Source organism: Schistocerca piceifrons, chromosome 2, assembly GCF_021461385.2.
Source record: "Schistocerca piceifrons isolate TAMUIC-IGC-003096 chromosome 2, iqSchPice1.1, whole genome shotgun sequence".
Classification (NCBI taxonomy): domain Eukaryota; kingdom Metazoa; phylum Arthropoda; class Insecta; order Orthoptera; family Acrididae; genus Schistocerca; species Schistocerca piceifrons.
The window spans coordinates 892,168,886-892,192,622 of NC_060139.1; the positions used below are offsets into that span (position 1 = coordinate 892,168,886).

The window sequence follows — 23,737 nt, forward strand, 5'->3', positions numbered from 1 at the left end:
AACTCAACGTCTAGAAACAAAACATCTAAAAGTAGAGTTTGTACCTCGTAATATTTCTATTATCGGGCTTACCCGCGTAGACATGCAACTCACTTATGATAACGGACAAGGAATTTCGATTTAACTTTTGTTTAAACATGGTGTGGATAATCAGAAGCAAAATACAAGATACCTCACTGACATGCAATTTGCAAGTAATTATCACTATTATGCACATTTTTTTCCGCTTAAATTTGCATTCCGAAGCAGTGGGCGATTTCCTGTGTATATAGGGCTGTGTTACGGACTCTTGGCTATCATTCGCCATGCAGAAGGCATTCATCTTTGTCGTCGTGGTCGTCGCCTGTGTCGGTAAGGCAGCTGTTTCAGCAGCGCATAATAATGTTTATGTGAGGTGGACCTGCACCTCCTAACACTAGAGTTTTAACTGTGTGTTTATTCAGTGTGACGGACAAATACGAAGTGATGTTTTATATTTAACTAAAGGCCAAAATGTGATGAGGTGAGACTCAACCGCAAGGACCGTAATCACTTGTTTTAAATTTCTTCAGAATTACATTGATTTCCATTCGTGTTTCTCATGCAGTGACCTTCTGCGATTGTGCTACATCATTTCATCCCTAAGCTTGTCTGTGACATGATTTTTGTTCTTCCCTCACATGACACAAAACGAAAATTTTGTCTTTGGCACCATAGCGCTACCTTTATTACCGTATCCAAGTCGTAAAGTAAGGAGACAGTTAAAGGAAGAATGACAGTAGCATCACATATGGCAGAGTAAGATGACATACACATCATTAAGTAGAAAAGCAATTTGGGAAAAAGGTTAATTACTAGTGAATAACTTAAGTATTATAAGAGAGGAAGCCATTTGAAATTATATGAGGGAAGACTAACTTTTGCAAAGATTAAAAATGGATTGCAATGTTCATTTAACACTTAACTAATTTGTGATGGCTTTTCCCTTTACGCATTCGAGTAAGTGTAGCTCATGTGGCCAAAGCCCGATAGATTATCCCATGAATGGCTTTAAAAATCAGACACAGTAATTTAATGTTGGGTGAGAACGAGGTGAGAATGGCATCTATCTTTAAAATAAATGGGCAATACTACTGTAGTTTTTGGTACTGATGCGGGAGTTACGACAGAGATAACAAATATCTTATACAAGTTTAACAAGGAATTAATTATTTGATATTTCATAAATAATGTTAATGATACATCGTCTCATCAGAACTATCCGCACATCCCAATATAGAGCTAATGCTGAAGTGACCACTAGAAGGCACGAGAGGCAGACCAGCCAGTATATGAGGAGGCAAATACCGTATTGTAAGCAGAGAAGCGGCTACAGCAGAATTTGTTAGTCAGGAGAGCTCAGCGACTGTGAATGCTCACTAGCCCCTGGACTTCATCTACGAGGATGCGCTGAAAAGAAATGTCTCCGATTTTTTTTATGAGAAAACTCTTAAAAGTTTTTACACAAAAATACCGCTATTAATATTCTGTCTCTTACATTCTTCAAGTTTACATATGTATTTCTCAACATAACCACCTTGGAGACATTTACATCTACATAGATACTAAGCAGATCACATTTAAGTGCCTGACAGAGGGTTCATCGAACCACTTTCACAGTTCTCTATCATTCCATTCTCGCACAACGCATGGAAAAAACGAACACCTGTATCTTTCCGTGCGAGCTCTGATTTTCCTTATTTTATCGTAATGATAGTTTCTCCCTATGTAGGTAGGTGTCAAGAAAATATATTCGCATTCGGAGGAGAAAATTGGTGATTGGAATTTCATTAGAAGATTCCACCGCAACGAGAAACGCCTTTGTTTTAATGATGTCCACCCCAAATCCCGTACCATTTCTGTGACACTCTGTCCCCTATTAATCTATAACACAAAACATGCTGCCCTTCTTTGAACTATCTCGATGTACTCCGTCAATACTCTCCGGTAAGCATCCAACACCGCACAGCAGTATTCTAAAAGAGGACGGACAGGCTTAGTGTAGGAACTCTCTTCAGTGGATCTGTTACATTTTCTAAGAGTCCTGCCAATAAAACGCAGTCTTCGGTTAGCCTTCCTCATATTTCCTGTTTTCCTTCGAATTTCAGTTATTCGCAGTTGTAATTCCTAGGTATTTAGATGAATCTGCGGTCTTTAGATTTGACTGATTTATCGTGCAACAGTAGTTCACGGATTCCTCTTACCACTCATGTGCATTATTGCGCCAATGATAATTGTTAAGATGATAATGGTTCAAATAAATGTTCTTAGTTGAATACAATATAATAGTACTATTATCTGGGCAAATTTTTGCCGTGTTATTAGCGTTAAGCAGTTATTTCAGCTTGAAGCACCTATGACTTCTGGAAATCTAAAATGAAAAGGCGCAGTCCCAGTCTTTAAAAGTAATCTGGATCTGATTATTACTGAAGGAATAAATTCTCTTTCTCATACTACTGGATATGTTATTTGAATCAGCAGAATTGAAAATAATAATATTGTCCTCACACTTTTCGTTATTTAGCGTCAACTGCCAATTTTCGCACCTTACCTTTTCTAAATTGTTTTGCAGTTTGTTTTGATCTTCTGATTTCTTTACTAGACGATAAACACAGCGTCATCTGCAAACAATCTAAGACGCTGCTCGGATTCTCCCCCAAATCGTTTATATAGATCAGGAACAGCAAAAGGCCTATAACTCTATTTTGGGGAATGCCAGAATTCACTTCCGCTTTACTCGATGACTTTTCGTCAGTTACTACGAACTGTGACCTCTATTACAGAAAATTAAGAAAACAGTCACATAAATGAGACATATTCCATAAGCAAACAATTTCACGAGAAGCCCCTTGTGTTGTACACTGTCAAAAGCCTTTCGGAAAACCGGAAATACGCAATCAATTTGAAATCCCTTGTCAATAGCACTCAGCACATCGTGAAAGTAAAGAGCTAGTTGTGTTTTACAAGAACGATGTTTTCTAAATCCGTGTTGACTGTGTGTCAATGGACCCTTTTCATCGGGGTAATTCATAATGTTCGAACACAATGTTCCAAAATCCTGCTGCATATCGACGTTAATCATATGGGCCTGTAACTTAGTGGATTACTCCTACTACCTTTCTTGAATGTACACACGAAAACATTCATCCCAGTGAGAGATCAGTTTGTTGACGGACACACAACCTCATCTCTTATTGCAGCGCTTCGCAACTATCAAAGTAAAGTCACTGAATGTGATCTTTCAGTTTTGAAAACAAATAAAAATCGGATGGCGTCAAGTCGGAACTGTATGGAAAATGATCGATGATAGTCACCACAAGCCGTCGGATTGTTGCAGGCGTCACTGCGCTTATGTGTGGTCTGCCATTGTTATGCAGAGGGACAGGGTGTTTCACGTATCTTCGAATTCGAAACTCGACTAAAATATTCTGATTCCGACGCACCGACGTATTTACATTACATACAGTCACGTTACACGCTACATTTCGGAGCGCTCTAGCGGCAGAGGGATGCAAATATGTAGATATCAAGAATAATGATGTAGAATGTTAGTAACATTTGTTTCATTTAAAAATTTCTGACAGTTTTCACATAAAAAATTCGGAGGTATTACTTTTCAGTACGCCCCCTTAAGTAACAAGTCCATCAGCTGCATTTCAAGCCTTGTAAAGCTACCCAAGGCGGCTGTTGGTGACGTGATTGTGAAGTGGAAACTCGAAGGAACAATCACAGTTAAACCAAGACCAAGGGGACCACTTGTCCTGATGGACACGGACAGTAGAGCATTGTGGAGGGTCGTTGTGAAAAATCGCATGAAATCAGCGAAAGGAATCACTCGTGAACTCCAAAGTTCTACCATCACAGTAGCTAGGATAGAGGGTTAAAAATAGTGAGGTACAATGGTAAAACAGTTCCTCATAAGCCCCACACGTCTGTAGGTAGTGCTGAGTGACGCTTCTGATGTTGGAAATAGCGACTTCACTGTACAATGAACAACTGGCAACGAACGATTAGGACTTAAGAATCAAACTGTAGCCTGTAGCAATCCGGTGGATGGGTCTGAGTATCGCAAAAGCCTGGAGAACTTTACCCCCGACGGTGTGCAGCGCCAGCACTGAAGAGCGAAGTGAATCGCACAGGGGTTTAAAATGATGAGCCAAAACGTTATGACCACTTGCTTAATAGCTTGTTTGTCTGTTTTGGAACGAAATACATAACTCATTCTGCGTATCAGGGATCTAACACTATGTTGGTCCGTTTGTGGAGGTATGTGGCATTAGGTATTCACTCACAGGTCGTGTAATTCTCGTAAATAACGGGCCGCTGATTGCATACGCGTTGATGGCGCACGATTTGGACTCAGGCAGGATCCATAGGACATCGGGTGAATTTGATCATCATCGTGAGTTCATTATACCGTTCTTCATACTACCGTATCACGGTTCCGGCTCCGAGATAAGGACAATTACACTGCTTAAAGATACCGTCACCGTTGGGGAAGACATCAACATGGAGGGATGCAGATGGTTCGCAAGAGAATGTCTCCCATAGCATAATACTGATCCCATGAACCTGCGTCCTCGGTCCTCTGTACGTTTCGAGCCGCCGTTCACGGCGCTTGTGGAGATGACCAGCGACTTAGTGTAGCAAAAATTTAATTCCCTCGATGAGCCAACACGTTTCCATTGATCGACGGTCGTATCCCGATGGTCCCGCGCCCCCTGAAATCGTAACTGACGCTGCCTTTGGGTCATCATGTGAACACGTATCAGAGGTCTGCTGAGGAGCTCCATGTTCAACAATGTGCGATGAACGGTGGTCTGAAACACTTGTGCGTGCGCCAGCATTGTGCTATTTCGGTTGAGATGGCACAGACCACCAGGTATCCTACTTTATAGAGTAGACAAGCCTCCGAACCCCACGTTCTGAATGAAGAGTCGTGGACGTCCAACTATTTAGAGCCTAGTGGTAGTTTCACTGTCCTACATCTTTCCGTAGACGTTCATGACAGTAGCAGGTGAACATTGGAACAGGTTCACCGTTTTCGAGATACTCGTTCACAGGCGCTGCATACAAAGAATTTGTCCTTGGTCAAAGTTGCTTATCTCAATGGATTTCCCATTTGCAGTCCATAGCTGCGTCATGGTGAAGCCCTGTCCGTGTCTGCTTCGCTAACATACATTCGTTATCGCGTCACACGCCCGAAACGCCTCCAGGCGGCATCCAACATCGTGATGGGCAATGGTCATACTATTTGGCTCATTAGTGTATTTCATGATTAGGCTGCGGTTCACTTAGTGCCCTTCAGAAAACACTAAACGCACATTTTACAGTGAGAACCATTCCCGATATAGAATTTCCTGTTCACAATCACGACCGGAACCCAACATAACACCTCTGGGGTGAGTCAGGAAGCCGACTTCTCTCCAGATCCCAGCGTCCAACATCACTGCCGTCTCTGGTTTGCGCTATTGAGGAAGAATGAACCGCCATTGCTTCACAAACATTCAGACACCTCAACGAAAAATCAATAGCGTGCTTTGATTTTGGGTGTTCTACCGAACTACTTATTCCATTTTACAAATTCAGTGCATCTTACTGATTTTATGGATTTAGTGCATTTATTTAGCACACAAAATGGAAATACGAGTTACAACTCTGCAAAACACCCGGAAGCACGTTGTTAACCAATCCTGCCGAGACCTCACTGAAAGTGTCCCTAACAGAGTCCAAGCCTTCATGGAGGCAAAGGATGGGCCCACCATTTATGTGCATTAACAGGTGTCCGAATACTTTTGAACAGGTGCTTTGCATACGCAGATGCAATACCGGCCTCAACAACGAGGTGTACCGCGTCAGTTTTGTTAATTCAAATGTTATTTCCTTCTTAAAGTGAGAAAAAGAAAATGTGAACAGCTACTTTTAGTATTTCCACGCTATCCTTCGCCATATTCGCCACTTGTCTCGACAGTCGTTCCTACAGCAGTTACATTCGCACGCGAAGCACTCGGGGTCCAGCTGAGTCGTCCATGAGGCTGCTTCTCTTGCTGGAATGGTTCGAACCTAAGAACTCAAAGCTTTTACGGACTCCCTCCCCCTTTTGTGACTTAGCATTCTGTGGTGTCACACTCGTTCTCATGTACGCAACGAATAGATTGTGAGATCTGTGGAGGAGAGTGTTGTACCTGGAATATACTGTACCTAGGAACACCTCATGTTTCCTAGTCAGTGTTCAATCTAGTGACCCATTTCAGAATCATATGGAGGAACGCGTATTAGAGACCACGATAAGCAGCTACCGGAATTTTCTACCGTTTCTGTTGTCACACGTGAGGTTGTACCTTGTGCAGCGTTTGTAAATATTATGAGTTTACATACTTCAGCACTGCATGAAATTTTAAAGTTATACGATCTTGTTAATCCTTCAGTTGTAGAGTATTATGGCGAATAAAATTCTATATGTTTTTAAAACTAATTACAGAACATGTGGATTGTTATGACATACGTTACTAGCTCAGTCGTGAACTATCATCTACATCGAAACGGAATGTCTTCTCCCATGGAACACGTGCTACGAGCAAGTGAACTGAGTTTCCTTACTTTGTTAATAATTTTCCTGTCTCGAAAACGGAAATTGGGGCTGGGGACCATTGGCATACTCAACACAAGTATAGATTTACTGTAAGTATCCTACAGTACAGGGTCAACATTTGGACGTTATACACTTCCTACAGATCAGATAATTGGACAAAATAGGTTGGTTTTGTTTGCGTTAGATGTGGTGAACAGTGTGCATTACGGGGCTTATAGAGGCATCATACAGTTCATGAACGGTTCCTGAGAAAACCAGAAAAAGAGTTTTACACCATGTTTGCGCCGTCAGCAGCAGACATCTAAATAACTAACCCCGGCAAATTGCTCGAATTTTAACGGTATATTCTCTATGCATTTATCTTCCCGTTTTAAAAATCTTTATCCTTTATCGCGAAACACCCCAAAAACAGGTTTTTGGGTACCAAACCTATCCATGGATTTCAGAACGGCTAAGTACAGAAAATGGCTGTAATTGTTTATGTATATTCCTATGATCTCGATCTCGAACAAACTCGAAAATTTTCTTCATATCTTCATCCGTTTCCGAAATACGAATATTCAAATTTACCCTACTTGTACACCTAAAATAACACATAAAGTCCGGTGTTAGCCTAAAACATAGTTTATAAAGTGACGCAGCTCTAACAAACATGCTGTAAAGTCTGTCTGGTATCATCAGAAGGGTTCAGGGAACGCCAACTCGTTGTACTGAAGCAGATGCTAAATTTTTGTAGGCGTGAAATCCGGTCTGAGTTGTAAAATTAGTTTTGCTTTACTTCAGTTTCACATAAGTAAATTATTAAAATTTAGCTGGCCCATAAAGTTCTTTTCACATAAGTGACATGCCTTGCTGTAGTAGAGAAAAGAAGAAAACCAGCGAAAAAATGGTAAAGGCCCCCCATCGGAGCACAAGTATATGAAATGCTCCTGTTTATTTAAAAGACTTTGACTGGGAAGTGCAATATCATCAGCTGTCTCTATCTTTCTCAGCACCTTTAAGGATTCTTCCAAAAATTCACGCTTCTTCATGCAGAGAGAGAAGTAGACAGTGGCAACTTAAATTTAAAATCTGAAATACACCACAGGTCTGGCATTTAAAATTATATTATTCTGTGTGCCCCAAATTTTAAATTCGAACTGTACGAGTTTCAACGTACGATACGGTAAACACATGGATGCTCTCAGGCTCAACAACCTAAACACGTCAACTTTAGCTATTCAGTTGGACCAACTCATAAACGCAGAGATAAGCATCGAAGAGACTTTGGAGACATAACATTTTACCGAAAAAGGAGTACAAAACAGTGGCTCTGAGCACTATGCGACTTAACTTCTGAGGTCTTCAGTCGCCTAGAATTTAGAACTAATTAAACCTAACTAACCTAAGGACATCACACACATCCATGCCCGAGGCACGATTCTAACCTGCGACCGTAGCGGTCGCTCGGCTCCAGACTGCAGCGCCTAGAACCGCACGGCCAATCCGGCCGGCGAAAAAGGAGTACAGATGAATTTGTTAGAGGAATTAGAAACATATAACCACATTCACAATGAACGTGACTGCATATTTAATGATCAACTAGAATTAGAAAACATATGTACCTTCAAACTTTCATACACTTCCTATAACCTAAATTGATTGAAATAATGCTTAACTTACAGAGAGAAAATTCTACATAGGCAATTACCAGTATCTTTCACACCTAATTAATTAAATATACAGGGTGTTACAAAAAGGTACGGCCAAACTTTCAGGAAACATTCCTCACACACAAATAGAGAAAAGATGTTATGTGGACATGCGTCCGGAAACGCTTAGTTTCCATGTTAGAGCTCATTTTAGTTTCGTCAGTATGTACTGTACTTTCTCGATTCACCGCCAGTTGGCCAAATTGAAGGAAGGTAATGTTGACTTCGGTGCTTGTGTTGACATGCGACTCATTTCTCTACAGTACTAGCATCAAGCACATCAGTACGTAGCATCAACAGGTTAGTGTTCATCACGAACGAGGTTTTGCAGTCAGTGCAATGTTTACAAATGCGGAGTTGGCAGATGCCCATTTGATGTATGATTAGCACGGGGCAATAGTCATGGCGCGGTACGTTTGTATCGAGACAGATTTCCAGAACGAAAGTGTCCCGACAGGAAGACGTTCGAAGCAATTGATCGGCGTCTTAGGGAGCATGGAACATTCCAGCCTATGACTCGCGACTGGGGAAGACCTAGAACGACGAGGACACCTGCAATGGACGAGGCAATTCTTCGTGCAGTTGACGATAACCCTAATGTCAGCGTCAGAGAAGTTGTTGCTGTACAAGGTAACGTTGACCACGTCACTGTATGGAGAGTGCTACTGGAGAACCAGTTGTTTCCGTACCATGTACAGCGTGTGCAGGCACTATCAGCAGCTGATTGGCCTCCACGGGTACATTTCTGCGAATGGTTCATCCAACAATGTGTCAATCCTCATTCCATTGCAAATGCTCTCTTTACGGATGAGGCTTCATTCCAATGTGATCAAATTGTAAATTTTCACAATCAACATGTGTGGGCTGACGAGAATCCGCACGCAATTGTGCAGTCACGTCATCAACACATATTTTCTGTGAACATTTGGGCAGGCATTGTTGGTGATGTCTTGATTGGGCTCCATGTTCTTCCACCTACGCCAATGGAGCACGTTATCATGATTTCATACGGGATAGTCTACATGTGTTGCTAGAACATGTGCCTTTACAAGTACGACACAACATATGGTTCATGCACGATGGAGCTCCTGCACATTTCAGTCGAATTGCTCGTACGCTTCTCAACAACATATTCGGTGACCGATGGATTGGTAGAAGCGGACCAATTCCATGGCCTCCACGCTCTCCTGACCTCAACCCTCTTGACTTTCATTTATGGGGGCATTTGAAAGCTGTTGTCTACACAACCCCGGTACAAATGTAGAGACTCTTCGTGCTCGTATTGTGGACGTCTGTGATACAATACGCATCAGCGCATCAGGGACTCCATGCAACGGAGGGTGGATGCATGTATCCTCGCTAACGGAGGACATTTTGAAAATTTCCTGTAACAAAGTGTTTGAAGTCACGCTGGTACGTTCTGTTGCTGTGTGTTTCCATTCCATGATTAATGTGATTTGAAGAGAAATAATAAAATGAGCTCTAACATGGAAAGTAAGCGTTTCCGGACACATGTCCACATAACATATTTTCTTTCTTTGTGTGTGAGGAATGTTTCCTGAAAGTTTGGCCGTACCTTTTTTGTAACACCCTGTACAACTATATTAAAATTATGTGTATTACGAAGTGTGTTGGCAATAATTCCAGTACTGAACCAGCCATATCTGTACACATATGACGGTGTTTGTCACATCAGAGCAGTAGCCGATGTAAACAAATGTATCCGGCATTTTGTATTTAGTTCAGTTCAATGATCAGCATATATCGCAAAAGAAAAGCAAACGTCTTTCCTGTAATACGTATCGGAGGGCTTTCCAGGAAGTAAGAGCATTGCGTAGAGCATATATAAGAGTAAAGCTATGTAACCACTAAAAGTTTGTTATAATTTAGGACGCAAATGAAAAACCTTTTGTAAACAAAGCTATCACAGAAACTTTGTTACATTATGGTCACAAAGAAGTCGACGATACCATCTGACGATGTGTTCAGGGCCAGAAATGGTAATGATACAATAAAAACAGTTCAAAATAGTTGTGGCTGGTAGTAGTATTTCAAACAGTGTAATTTACGAAAACGGCTGCGGTGTTCTCTTACCAGAATGGATAAAATAATAGTATTTATCGACGTACAGTAGACCACAAGAAAACTGAAAGTAGTTTTACTTCAAATCACGAGCAGCAGTGGGCATGAACGAAGAGAGTGAATGGAAGCGATTGTGTAAGAAAAGAATGGAAAAGGAAACATAACGGGGAGAAGACGGGAGCATTTAATTACTGTTTCATAGCAAGAAACTGAATATATTTGTTCCTCCTTTTTAGGTGCGCCAAAGGAAGTGATTAATTTTTTTCGTAAATACAAGGGGGCACTGAATTGTGTGGAGCGTGTAGCGTAGCTTTTTGAAGAGGCAGGCAGCAGCAACAGAGAATGAGTTTGCGAATGGTTTTGTTTTATAGGCAGACACCGCTGGCGTTCAAGATCAGTTACTCCTTGTATAATACGGCTATGATGAAGTGACAGGTACGTGACCTTTGATGCAAAGAAGTATCGGGTTTCATTCACTCTGAAGAGTCGAAGATGTACGGACAGCTTACGGTAGTCACGTAATAATAGTCCTTTCTGAGAGTGCGAGAAAATTACGTGGATATTGACGAATTTTGGAGGCGTAATGCACACAGTTATTCACAGTTTGTTCTAAACGTGTAGAGTTTACAGTCTCGCGCCATACTGGATTATATCGCAGTAGCGGAGGTTCAGGAGATCGGATGACTGCAAGCGGGAGTCTTTCTGCGCGTGGTGTCAGTGATCTCTACCCTGCGGAACTGCTCACTCAAAGTCTCACCCGTAACGTTCGCGTTTACTGACATGGTTTTTGGATACCGGAGCTGAACATACAATTTGGAACTAATTAATTTCTGGTAGTGTACTGAAGGTAGTTAGGATTTCATCATATTTAGTTCTCGGTCTTGCACCACCCAAGACAGATCGCTATTCATCTGGACAGTGGCTGCATTGAAATCTACTGGTGTGGCTCTCGAGTGAAGCTGGAGGACGTCTGCACAGAAAGGAAAGTTAACAGGCAGACAGAACAGATGAGAAGACGTTGACACGCAAGGAGAATAAAAGTTAGCCTAGGACTGAGCTCTGGGAAACTCCTGTGGGAACATGCCTCCAGTAAGGCTCTCCACTCCCACAGACCACACGCTATTCTCTGGTTCTCAGGTAGCTTTCAGTTCACTTTAGTATGTTACCGGAATATTTTATCTGCCTCGGCAGTGTATCAATTTTGATGGCATTCTGTTATGTATGACATATTTCAGCTCATCCAGTACTCCAATTTGCCCACGATTTGTGCTCTGGTATTTACGAATCCGAACTGATGTATGACATAAGTGTTGTATTTACATAAACATTCAGTCAGTTGATCGTGATCAATATATTCCCATACTCTGGATACAGTGGGTGATATGTTGTAAGGATGTACCCGTTGGCTGTTAAATTCTAACTGGGTCTTAATGTCGACAACGGCTGGGGAAGCCACACACCATGTCATATGAAGGTGCTACTATTGCGTTCCTACCGCTTACTTCTAAAATTGATTGAAATTTAAGAGCAGGGTCGCCACCAGCCCATACCCTACTCTGTACGTAAATAAAGAGAAAGCTGGACTGGAAAAGGTTACACAATTGCAGTCATTGGTTTCAAGGTTCTCTTCGTGAATAATCAACAAAGCTTAAACTATGCAACCACACTGAATTAATAAAACAGAATAATTTCAAATAAAGTGGTTCAGTAGAGGAGCTTTGACTAAGTATGCAGAACACATGGGGATTAAACGTTAACAAAATTATTTATTAATGAAGTCAAGGTGGTGTGCTCATGGAAGGACAATGTACACAAAATTTTTGTGGTGCCTCAACGTAAAACCACACGATAATTTAATCATGACCTAGTAACTCACAATTTCAGATCGCACATTCATTCGCAGAAATATAGAATAAGACATGCTGGGATCAGAACTCCGCCAACGCTAAATAAATGAAAGTGCAGCAAGGAGGTTGGTACCGACTGCGTGGTTATCGTCAAATATGAATCGAAAGCAAGATAATTTGTATACAATTCGGTAAATAGGAAAACAGCATACGAGTTCCCGCCGAAAGTACAACGGATCCCAGGAAACGCAACTGAAATGAAAATACGGTCAAATTTATGCGTGAAAGCCAACTGCTTCAGCAAACCAGACTAATATTCAATTACATATATATTTCAACACCAAAACACCCGGTAACTGTGGGTTCGCCGTGTAAATGTCACGTGATTCTACAAACATATGAGCTCGCTAAACACGAACAAATCACGCAGATTATCATTCACAAAAGTTGCAAAATAGCTATCAATCACGGAAATATGAAAAACAAGAAAGAGTTTCCCCATTCAGTAAAGGAATTCATGAATTCTGAACTGGTGGCTCGTTACAAGAGACACGTGGAGACAGATCAAGTGGTAGACACTTATACACAACGAAAAGAACGGAGACAGCACATGCATACGAAGACACAATTATTTACACATTCACACAAATTAAAAAATGCTTACACTGTCCTTCTCATCACGTACTGGGCCGTTCCCCACCATGTAATGTTCTGAAGCGACAATGTTACTTCGAAGTAATTATTAAATCCGACACTCCTAACATTTCCCCCAAATGTATAAGCACAACGCTTCACTGTTAATGACTGGAAGAGAAAATTAGACCACTTCAGTTGGTCTGAATAAAGCTTACACATTTCAAAAGCGAAATTAACAAGACCAAGACCATGCTTAACGATTACGGAGTAAATGTCGTGTGACTAGGGCCTCCCGTCGGATAGACAGTTTGCCGGGTGCAAGTCTTCGCCACTTCGGCGACTTGCGGGTCGGTGGGGATGAAATGATCATGATTAGGACAACACCCATTCCCTGAGCGGAGAATATCTCCGACCCAGCCTGGAATCGAACCCGTGTCCTTAGGAGTGACATTCTGTCGCGCTGACCATTTAACTACCGGGGGCGGACGATTACGAAGTGAACTCTCCAAAAGCCCAAGATATAGTTTCTTCAGCACAGTCGCAGGCAGGGGAGCTCCCAGGTAAACGGAAGTGACCAGAGTATTCATTCCGCCGCCAACTTAGCACAAAACCTACACTCGGACAGTGGAGATAAACCTCTTTGTTTGCTGACAGGACACCAAAGTTGGTTAAACTGCACCTAGGTAGTAGACCCGCACCAACAGTAGACGAAAAGCAGCAGGACAACGCTATTCCTTATAACCAAGATTAATATGCATTCACACAAACATAATCGCGTCATGAGGGATGGGAAAGGAAACATGGTAATGTAGAGTACAGAGGGTAAAATACGATGCACATGGTATACATAAGAATAGAAAATGATTGTAAAATGAATCTTAATAAAGATGCAGAGTACAATTTGCTTGCATTAATCTGCCAAATGTGAAAAATTCCTAATAAAGGTGCAGAGCACAAATTGCTTGCATTATATTAATCTGTCAGGTTTGAAACAGCTCCACTGCTCAATCCTGTCACAGGAAAAAGGGAACAGCACCAACTTCGTGGCGCGGAATTTGATTCAGAATATTATTTAAAGGGAAAGGATGCCACAAAACGGCTCTTCATGTTGTGCCAAGAAACGGCTCTTATAGAGATATTTCACAGTTTATGACATGGTGATTCGGGGTTATCGATTTTAGGAGCATGTCGGGGTACACTCATGTTCCATTGAAAAGGATGTATCCCATTCACGAAAGAAATAATAAATATGCCTATCAAGGCTGATACTGTGCCGTCAGGAACATTCTTGAATATGGTAATGCTAAGACAGTCGTTGCCCGTCGGTTAAGAAAGGATTCTCGTTATTTTATTGCTTTTATTATTGTGTTTATTGTAACATAGCAATGTGATAAATATCAGCATTTTGTATCTTGGTATTCTTCCAGGTGACGACTCGTCTCAGCATGGGAGGTGAATAGAGCTGAAAGAAGTTCATTCACTTCGTCATCTGACTGTGTTCCCTTCACCCAAGCTACGGAGATTCTTCCACAGGACCGCGCAACTCGTATTTGGTATTTCCGAGCGCGATGCAACGAGTATGACTTATTCAGGGGTTCGGAACGTATTCCTCTTCGCCATTTCAACAGTTTTCTGTATTCGTAGTAGCACTGAGGCGCCGGATTTGACTCGAAACGCATTTGAACATTATACCTATTCATCAACATTTGACGTAGTTCTGAGTTTGCACTGTTCTTGTTGTTGAAAGCCGTGGTCTTGTCAGTAAGTTTCTGAATTTCGCCTCAATTGTTGTTCACTGATTATTTGATTCGATACCATTGGGTTTCTGGGAAGTCCGCTTTGAAGAGCCACGTTCGACATACCGTAACTAACGTTGGTACAGGATGCGTGACGCAACTTGAGCCATAGGGGCTGGTAGGAGTGAACCACGGAAATGGCTACATCCAGTGAGATGTGTGGGGTCCACCTTTCACCGACATCCCAAACACTGTCAATCTTTCTTTAGTGCCATGACATCGACAACAGTGGGATGGTACGTAGTGAGGTGTGTGGGGCGCAATGAGAGAATGTTCGTACGGTAACTGAAGAATCTTCTTTAAACGTTATGTAGAGACTGTGTCACTAAGATCCTGTTTATGTCTCCAGTTCCGATGATGTGCTCGTATTCGCACTGAAGTGAACCTAATTCCGTTAGTGTGCTACATTTTTGCGGTTATCTATATTCATATAACTCCGACATTATTTCATAACGCTAAATACAGGTACAGTACTGAGTTGTCGTATCGTGAAACTTTTCAATCAGATAGTAAAAATTAAAACCCTTTTTAGGTCTTTTCTGTGGTGTATTGTGAATGACATATACAATACATATGTAATGCATATTTACTTGCAGCACTGTTTCTTTTCGCAGGAGCCAGCTTCGCACAGGTGACGTGTTCTGATCATTGCCTAGACCTGGCAGAAAAGGCTAATTATGCGCGAGACTCCAATTCGTACCGTATGTATATTACTGGTACACGTATCTGAACAATTCATGAACGAAATTTTTTAATTAATTAATTATAATAACATTCTAAAAGTTTTAAACGTTTTTGGCCATAATGTTTTTACTTCTAGGTCTCTCACATATATAACATTGAGAAGACCTGAATTTGTTGATTCTTACAATAGTATCAATAAATTACGTTTACGTTTTAAAGGTGGCTACAAGTGCATGGTTGCTATTTTTACAATGAAAAAATACAAAAGTTTATTTCCTTGTAAGCTGCGTTGCTATTTTTGATGGATTATGTCAATCCACACAACTTGACTAATAAAGTTACTTAAAGAACATGTTAAGTATTAATGAAACGCAAAAATGCCTTTGAAAGTTTTGATAGAAATTGATGGACTATGTATTTTAATAAGGAGGGAGCTATTATTTCGTTGGAATGGAATCCAGTGAAATGAAAGAAGCAGTACACAGTACTGTTCATAATACAGAACATAGAGAACTTAAGATCCACATATATATCTTCCACTAACTGAAAGACATTGAAATAAGTAGGTAATCAATAGCCTTTCGGATAACCGGGTTTCAAGTGATTACGTTATATTTGTGAACTTCGCTCACTGACACAAAAAATTAATGGATATTAAATAAATGCAATTACTTATGTTTATACTAGTTATACAGTCATATAAAGTGATCAAGAATATTTAAATCAAATGTCCGTGCTGAGGTATCAACATATTAAGAACGTTCAGTGTCATTTCAGTGCCCGATGTTTCCCTGCATCTTCGATGCTGATAGGCTGCCAACTTTTGATGTTCCAGTGGGCAGGTACATTCGCGACAGTAATTAATAGAAACAGTTTTGTGTTCCAATAATTAACGTGTTTGGGGGAGAGATTGAAACATGTGGCAGAAGTAATAGTATAGCGGCTTGGTAATGGGCCTAATCATACGTTTATGTCAGATTAATTATAACGTACTTTATGACTGAATTGTTTTTTGGTATTCTGAATACAAACAGTTTGTAAAGTGTTTTGTTTTTCTCATGCAGAAGACCTAATTGACGAATTTCACGGAGATGGCTGCGACGACGGTTGCCTACTGTATCAGGTAAGTTGAAAAAAGGGGACGAAGTGCATCTTTGTTTGGGAGCGGTTTGGGAGTTATAGGACTGGACTGGTTAAGCTGTATGTTTCACAAAACTGTTAAAAATCCCCGCAGATATAAAATGAACATTTCAGACATTTAATTCATGAATGAGACAGGCATTTAAGGTAATAAAAGGTCTCGTGACAGGCATACCTCTCGAAGAGCATAATATAATAATTATTACCCAAATTTCATGTAAATGTCTCATGTTGAATCAAATCAATATATTCAAATTCTATTCGTCAAGAAATAGTCGGTCAAAATAAATGTTGTCTTCGCAGTGTTAGCAGCTGATCTTGCGGTCGAGTTCGAACAACAAATGCTAGTACACTGGTGTCCAAAATTAAAGCAACAAACTGCTGTTTCCCCATGCTGTGTCTAATTCACGATATATTCACACAAACTGTAGACAGATGTCGTTACGATCGAATTCTGCACGGAAGATGGCATTCCGCTCAACGAATAACCACGCCGACTATGACGTCAGGGCATCTATCAAGCGACTTAATGTTTTCAGGGTAGTCCAACATCCACAACTGCTGTGTACACAGTCACAGACGGCGCACTTTGGCACAGAGAAGACGCCTACATACTATGTGCTATGGAGGATCATATGAAGAATGGAAGCTGGAGAGTCGCAAACTGATGTGGCCCGGTGGCTTCATGTGAATGGTTCTATGGTTTCTTCGGTGAAGCGACAGTTTATAGAGACGGAAACTGTATCCCGGAGACCAGAACAAGGCCGACCACGTGTGATATCAGAAGGAATGGACCATTATTTGGCAGTAAGGGCACGATGGTCCCACCTTAGTACTGCACTGCATCTGGCATCTGACATCGCAGCATCCCATGGACGTGGTGCATCGAGGCAAACGGTGTACAGAAGGCTTCAACTGAGTGGCCTTCATTGTTGGGGGACCTGATGTCTGTCTACGTCTGGCATCTGGCGTGTCTTCACAGATGGGAACGTCTATAGTTGAGCCATCAACATACCACGCTAAACAGTCGAACTGTGTGCCAATGTTCTTTTCACAGATGAGTCCCGATTAGGCCTGGAGAGTGATTGTCGACGGATTTGCATCTGGAGGGCACGTGCAACACGATTTCAGGATCCAGACATTGTAGAAAGCTACCTATATCGAGGAGAATTTCCAATGGTATGGGCAGGGATTATGTTGACCACTCGAACACCTCCTCATGATATTGTGCGGGTGAATCAGCAAGATTTAACTGCTGTCAGATACAGTGAGGAGATCTTATGATCTCACGCACGGTTGTTGCGAGGTGCTGTGGGCCCAGACTGCGTATTGATGGACGATAATGCTCGAATGCTCGACCTCATAGGGCACGGGTGGTTGATTTTTTTTTTTAAATTGAAGGTATTGCACGCATGGCATTGCCTCTTTGCCCTCCTTACTTGAATTCCAAAGAGGATGTCTGGGAAGCACTAGGGAGATGGGTTGCATCATGTCGGCATCCACCAACCACTCTCCAAGATTTGTGAGAATCCCTCCAGGAAGAATGGGCGTTATTGTCTCAACTTGAGATAAGTGACATCATTCACAGCATGTCCCGTATTTGTCAGGTGAGTATTGGTGCTAAAGGCGGTCATACCTCGCACTGAGCACATTAACCAGGTGTCGCAATGTGTGTGTAAATCTGTTTTTTTTTGTCATCAGTTTGATGCGGCCCGCCACGAATTCCTTTCCTGTGCTAACCTCTTCATCTCAGAGTAGCACTTGCAACCTACGTCCTCAATTATTTGCTTGACGTATTCCAATCTCTGTCTTCCTCTACAGTTTTTGCCCTCTACAGCTCCGTCTAGTACCATGGAAGTCATTCCCTCATGTCTTAGCAGATGTCTTATCATCCTGTCCCTTCTCCTTATCAGTGTCTTCCACATACTCCTTTCCTCTCCGATTCTGCGTAGAACCTCCTCATTCCTTACCTTATCAGTCCACCTAATTTTCAACAATCGTCTATAGCACCACATCTCAAATGCTTCGATTCTCTTCTGTTCCGGTTTTCCCACAGTCCATGTTTCACTACCATACAATGCTGTACTCCAGACGTACGTCCTCAGAAATTTCTTCCTGAAATTAAGGCCAGTATTTGATATTAGTAGCCTAGACTTCTCTTGGCCAGAAATGCCTTTTTTGCCATAGCGAGTCTGCTTTTGATGTCCTCCTTGCTCCGTCCGTCACTGGTTATTTTACTGCCTAGGTAGCAGAATTCCTTAACTTCATTGACTTCGTGACCATCAATCCTGATGTTAAGTTTCTCGCTGTTCTCATTTCTACTACTTCTCGTTACCTTCGTCTTCCTCCGATTTACTCTCAGACCATACTGTGTACTCATTAGACTGTTCATTCCGTTCAGCAGATCATTTAATTCTTCTTCACTTTCACTCAGGATAGCAATGTCATCAGCGAATCGTATCATTGATATCCTTTCACCTTGTATTTTAATTCCACTCCTGAACCTTTCTTTTATTTCCATCATTGCTTCCTCGATGTACTTCGTTCTTGATCGTCCACTCTTATTATTCCCTCTTGAATGTTGTACATATTGTATATGACCCGTCTCTCCCTATAGCTTACCCCTACTTTTTTCAGAATCTCGAACAGCTTGCACCATTTTATATTGTCGAACGCTTTTTCCAGGTCGACAAATCCTATGAAAGTGTCTTGATTTTTCTTTAGCTTTGTTTCCATTATTAGCCGTAACGTCAGAATTGCCTCTCTCGTCCCTTTCCTTTTCCTAAAGCCAAACTGATCGTCACCTAGCGCATTCTCAGTTTTCTTTTCCATTCTTCTGTATATTATTCTTGTAAGCAGCTTCCATGCATGAGCTGTTAAGCTGGTCAGTTCTTGCCGTCTTCGGAATTGTGTGGATGATGCTTTTCCGAAAGTCAGATGGTATATCGCCAGACTCATATATTCTACACACCAACGTGAATAGTCGTTTTGTTGCCACTTTCCCCAATGATTTTAGAAATTCTGATGGAATGTTATCTATCCCTACTGCCTTATTTGACCGTAAGTCCTCCAAAGCTCTTTTAAATTCCGATTCTAATACTGGATCCCCTATCTCTTCTAAATCGACCCCTGTTTCTTCTTCTATCACATCAGACAAATCTTCACCCTCATAGAGGCTTTCAATGTATTCTTTCCACCTATCTGCTCTCTCCTCTGCATTTAACAGTGGAATTCCCGTTGCACTCTTAATGTTACCACCGTTGCTTTTAATGTCACCAAAGGTTGTTTTGACTTTCCTGTATGCTGAGTCTGTCCTTCCGACAATCATATCTTTTTAGATGTCTTCACATTTTTGCTGCAGCCATTTCGTCTTAGCTTCCCTGCACTTCCTATTTATTTCATTCCTCAGCGACTTGTATTTCTGTATTCCTGATCATCCCGGAACATGTTTGTACTTCCTCCTTTCATCAATCAACTGAAGTATTTCTTCTCTTACCCATGGTTTCTTCACAGCTACCTTCTTTGTACCTATGTTTTCCTTCCCAATTCCTGTGATGGCCCTTTTTAGAGATGTCCATTCCTCTTCTACTGTACTGCCTACTGCGTTATTCCTTATTGCTGTATCTATAGCGTTAGAGAACTTCAAACGTATCTCGTCATTCCTTAGTACTTCCGTATCCCACTTCTTTGCGTATTGATTCTTTACTAATGTCTTGAACTTCAGCCTACTCTTCATCACTACTGTATTGTGATCTGAGTCTATATCTGCTCCTGGGTACGCCTTACAATCCAGTATCTGATTTCGGAACCTCTGTCTGACCATGATGTAATCTAATTGAAATCTTCCCGTATCTCCCGGCCTTTTCCAAATATACCTCCTCCTCTTGTGATTTTTGAACAGGGTATTCGCTATTACTAGCTGAAACTTGTTACAGAACTCAATTAGTCTTTCTCCTCTTTCATTCCTTATCCCAAGCCCATATTCTCCTGTAACCTTTTCTTCCACTCCTTCCCCTACAACTGCATTCCAGTCGCCCATGACTATTAGATTTTCGTCCCCCTTTACAAACTGCATTACCCTTTCAATATCCTCATATACTTTCTCTATCTGTTCATCTTCAGCTTGCGACGTCGGCATGTATACCTGAACTATCGTTGTCGGTGTTGGTCTGCTGTCGATTCTGATTAGAACAACCCGGTCACTGAACTGTTCACAGTAACACACCCTCTGCCCTACCATCCTATTCATAACGAATCCTACACCTGTTACACCATTTTCTGCTGCTGTTGATATTACCCGATACTCATCTGACCAGAAATCCTTGTCTTCCTTCACATCACTGACCCCTACTATATCTAGATTGAGCCTTTGCATTTCCCTTTTCAGATTTTCTTGTTTCCCTATCACGTTCAAGCTTCTGACATTCCACGCCCCGAGTCGTAGAACGTTATCCTTCCGTTGATTATTCAATCTTTTTCTCATGGTAACCTCCCCCTTGGCAGTCCCCTCCCGGAGATCCAAATGGGGGACTATTCCGGAATCTTTTGCCATTGGAGAGATCATCATGACACTTCTTCAATTACAGGCCACATGTCCCGTGGATACATGTTACGTGTCTTTAATGCAGTGGTTTCCATTGCCTTCTGCATCCTCATGTCGTTGATCATTGCTGATTCTTCCGCCTTTAGGAGCAATTTCCCACCCCTAGGACAAGAGAGTGCCCTGAACCTCTATCCACTCCTCCACCCTCTTTGATAAGGCCGTTGGCAGAATGAGGCTGACTTCTTATGCCGGAAGTCTTCGGCCGCCAGTGCTGATTATTTATCAAAACTTAGGCAGTGGCGGGGATCGAACCCGGGACCGAAGACGTTTTGATTATGAATCAAAGACGCTACCCCTAGACCACGTGTAAATCTGTTAAGTGTGGAAAAACGAAGAACATTTTTGTCTACCGTTATGCATGTTGCAGTTGGTTACGTTCTGTATTCTTTACATTGATTCTACTTTACTGTCACCTGTTTATACAGTTTTGTGGCAATATAAACACAACCTTGTAAAATTTCTGTTGGTTGCTTTAATTTTGAACACCAGTCTCTACCAAATGACACGACTCAGCTGCTAGGAACACTTCTCGGAAGGAGCCTCGCTGGCAGCTGCACCGCAGCTGGTGGTACCACCTGCAACAAGACGCACACGGCAGCGGTGGTGGAGAATTCGAACCCGCCTTCATCCGCCTGCTCCACTGACTCGGGTCCGCCGTGTCCGTCACGGCACAGTCCAGGACCTTAATGTTTGATGAATGTAAATCATGGGCTTTCGTCTGTCGTCTCTTCGAAACAATAACTACACGCTCGTCACTTACGACAAAACCATAACACTTACTTCGACCTTATTACTGTTTCTGTCACTACTCGTCTATAAAAAAGCTTTCTTTGGGCGCAAACTATACCGCCATTGTGGATGACTAGTCTCTCGTTGCGATAAGTAATCTCATTTACAACGCCTTTCGCACTTGACATATACGGCGTGTCTTGCTCTACAGGTTCCACAAGGTGACGTTAGCTCAAACGATATACGCTTTCATAAGAAAGGTGCGCGGAAACTCTGCAAATGTCATCAAACGACAGCTGTGAGCTATGAGCATACAGACGGGTCATCGATTTCCCTATATGCATACAGTTCCCGCGCACAGAACCTAGCTTGTCTAACGACGTACGCACCGATGACGCCACAAAGATGTCGTAATACCGTGACTGGGAGGTGGTTTATTTTCTGTAAATTATGTGGTACTTTAGCAGTAACGTGATGTTATGCGCGAAATGTGACGTTGGCTCCAGATTTCGAAACAACGTAACACAGAACTTGCTTCTTCTCCACCTGTCTAGCTGACATCGAGCGGAACTCCTTTAACTGAGGACGAAACTACAGCAGAAGACGGTGGATCGGCTCGTATTAGAGGGAGGTCCCACTCACGTGGAGCGGCTGCGTCTCACGCTAGACTCACCGCTCTTCATCACCGCCGTAATCACCAGTAGAAGCAGAAATTTGGGTCAAAAACTCGAGTAACAACAGCACCATGTATGGAAATAAACTGGACAAAAATTAAAAAATTTTGGCAAATTGCTTGTGTATGAACTGGTACCTTTCCTTTCCAGACAGCCGTAACAAAAATCTGCTTTACAGCAAAGAATCCTCTCTTTCAGGTCAATTCAGTCAAAACTGGCATGGTTATTATTCTGTACAGTACGAGAATTATGGGAGAAAAACTTTGTCTATGACTAACAATAACACTAGTAATCCCGCCATTAAAGTAGCCTTTTCGCGGGCTTTGGGAGATATATCAGTCGACCACAACATTATTGCACCTGCTGGTGAGGGCGCTTCGATCGGTTTACCGAGGGTTTTTATCGCGATATTTCACGAGGACGCGCTGAACCACTTGGCAGAATTTGCGCAGCTGTCCTGAAATCATTCGTCGTACGGTATGTTTTCCTTAGTTACCACTGTACTTTTTTAGTGAAATGTCACCGCCTGTTTCCGATAACAACCAAGGAAGGCCAAGTGCAGCAACATCGTGGTCGCGTTCCTACAATACTTATCACTCACCGTGTATATTTACTGCGTTGTAGGGAATATTCTGCACCGCTTCTGAACGCTCGTGGCATCTAACAGCAGCCCGTTGCACCAGCTGCAACTTCTGTTTGTTTTGGAATATAGACGCGAGACACATCGGTACCACCAAATAACGTTATTTTCAAGGCCTTTCTGAAATAAGCTTACCACAAAAGTAGTTTCTTCATGACACATGGCAAGTATACTTACCACAAAATCAACATTTCTTTTGACGACTTTGGGAGTAGTACATTCCACTGACATAGTCGTTTTAATATGTTCATGGTATAACGACCCTAATTTCCTTTCACTGCTTCCTATTGTCGTTCCTATCGGTTAAGACCGTTATATGAAAATTTAATATTGCTGTAACCCTGCTGTGCGTCCTATTCTACAGAGGTCGACAAGCAAGCAAACATCTGTCATTGCTCTACATCTCGTCAACTCGTTTGACCGAGATGGCGGACACAAAACACAAATACCGCACACAAAATCAATACATGTGAGCTATTCACACAAGTAGGTAAATTGTACATCAAAAACTGAGAGTAAGTGTTGATACGGGAATGTGGGTTGGCAGTGTTCCAAAGTAACAGTAAAGCAAGGAATCAATTTACTTCAAATAATCTTGTAAAAAC

General features: G+C 41.8%; 1 protein-coding gene across 1 annotated transcript; it reads left to right on the top strand.

The window, feature by feature from the left end:
• The first annotated feature begins 245 nt into the window (after window positions 1–245).
• LOC124776862 lies at window positions 246–22,608 on the top strand. Its single transcript, XM_047252040.1, has 4 exons — window positions 246–351; window positions 15,277–15,363; window positions 16,411–16,469; window positions 22,373–22,608. The coding sequence occupies exons 1-4, from the start codon at window positions 306–308 to the stop codon at window positions 22,520–22,522; spliced, it is 342 nt and encodes a 113-aa protein (XP_047107996.1). The 5' UTR covers window positions 246–305; the 3' UTR covers window positions 22,523–22,608.
• The last annotated feature ends 1,129 nt before the right edge of the window (window positions 22,609–23,737 follow it).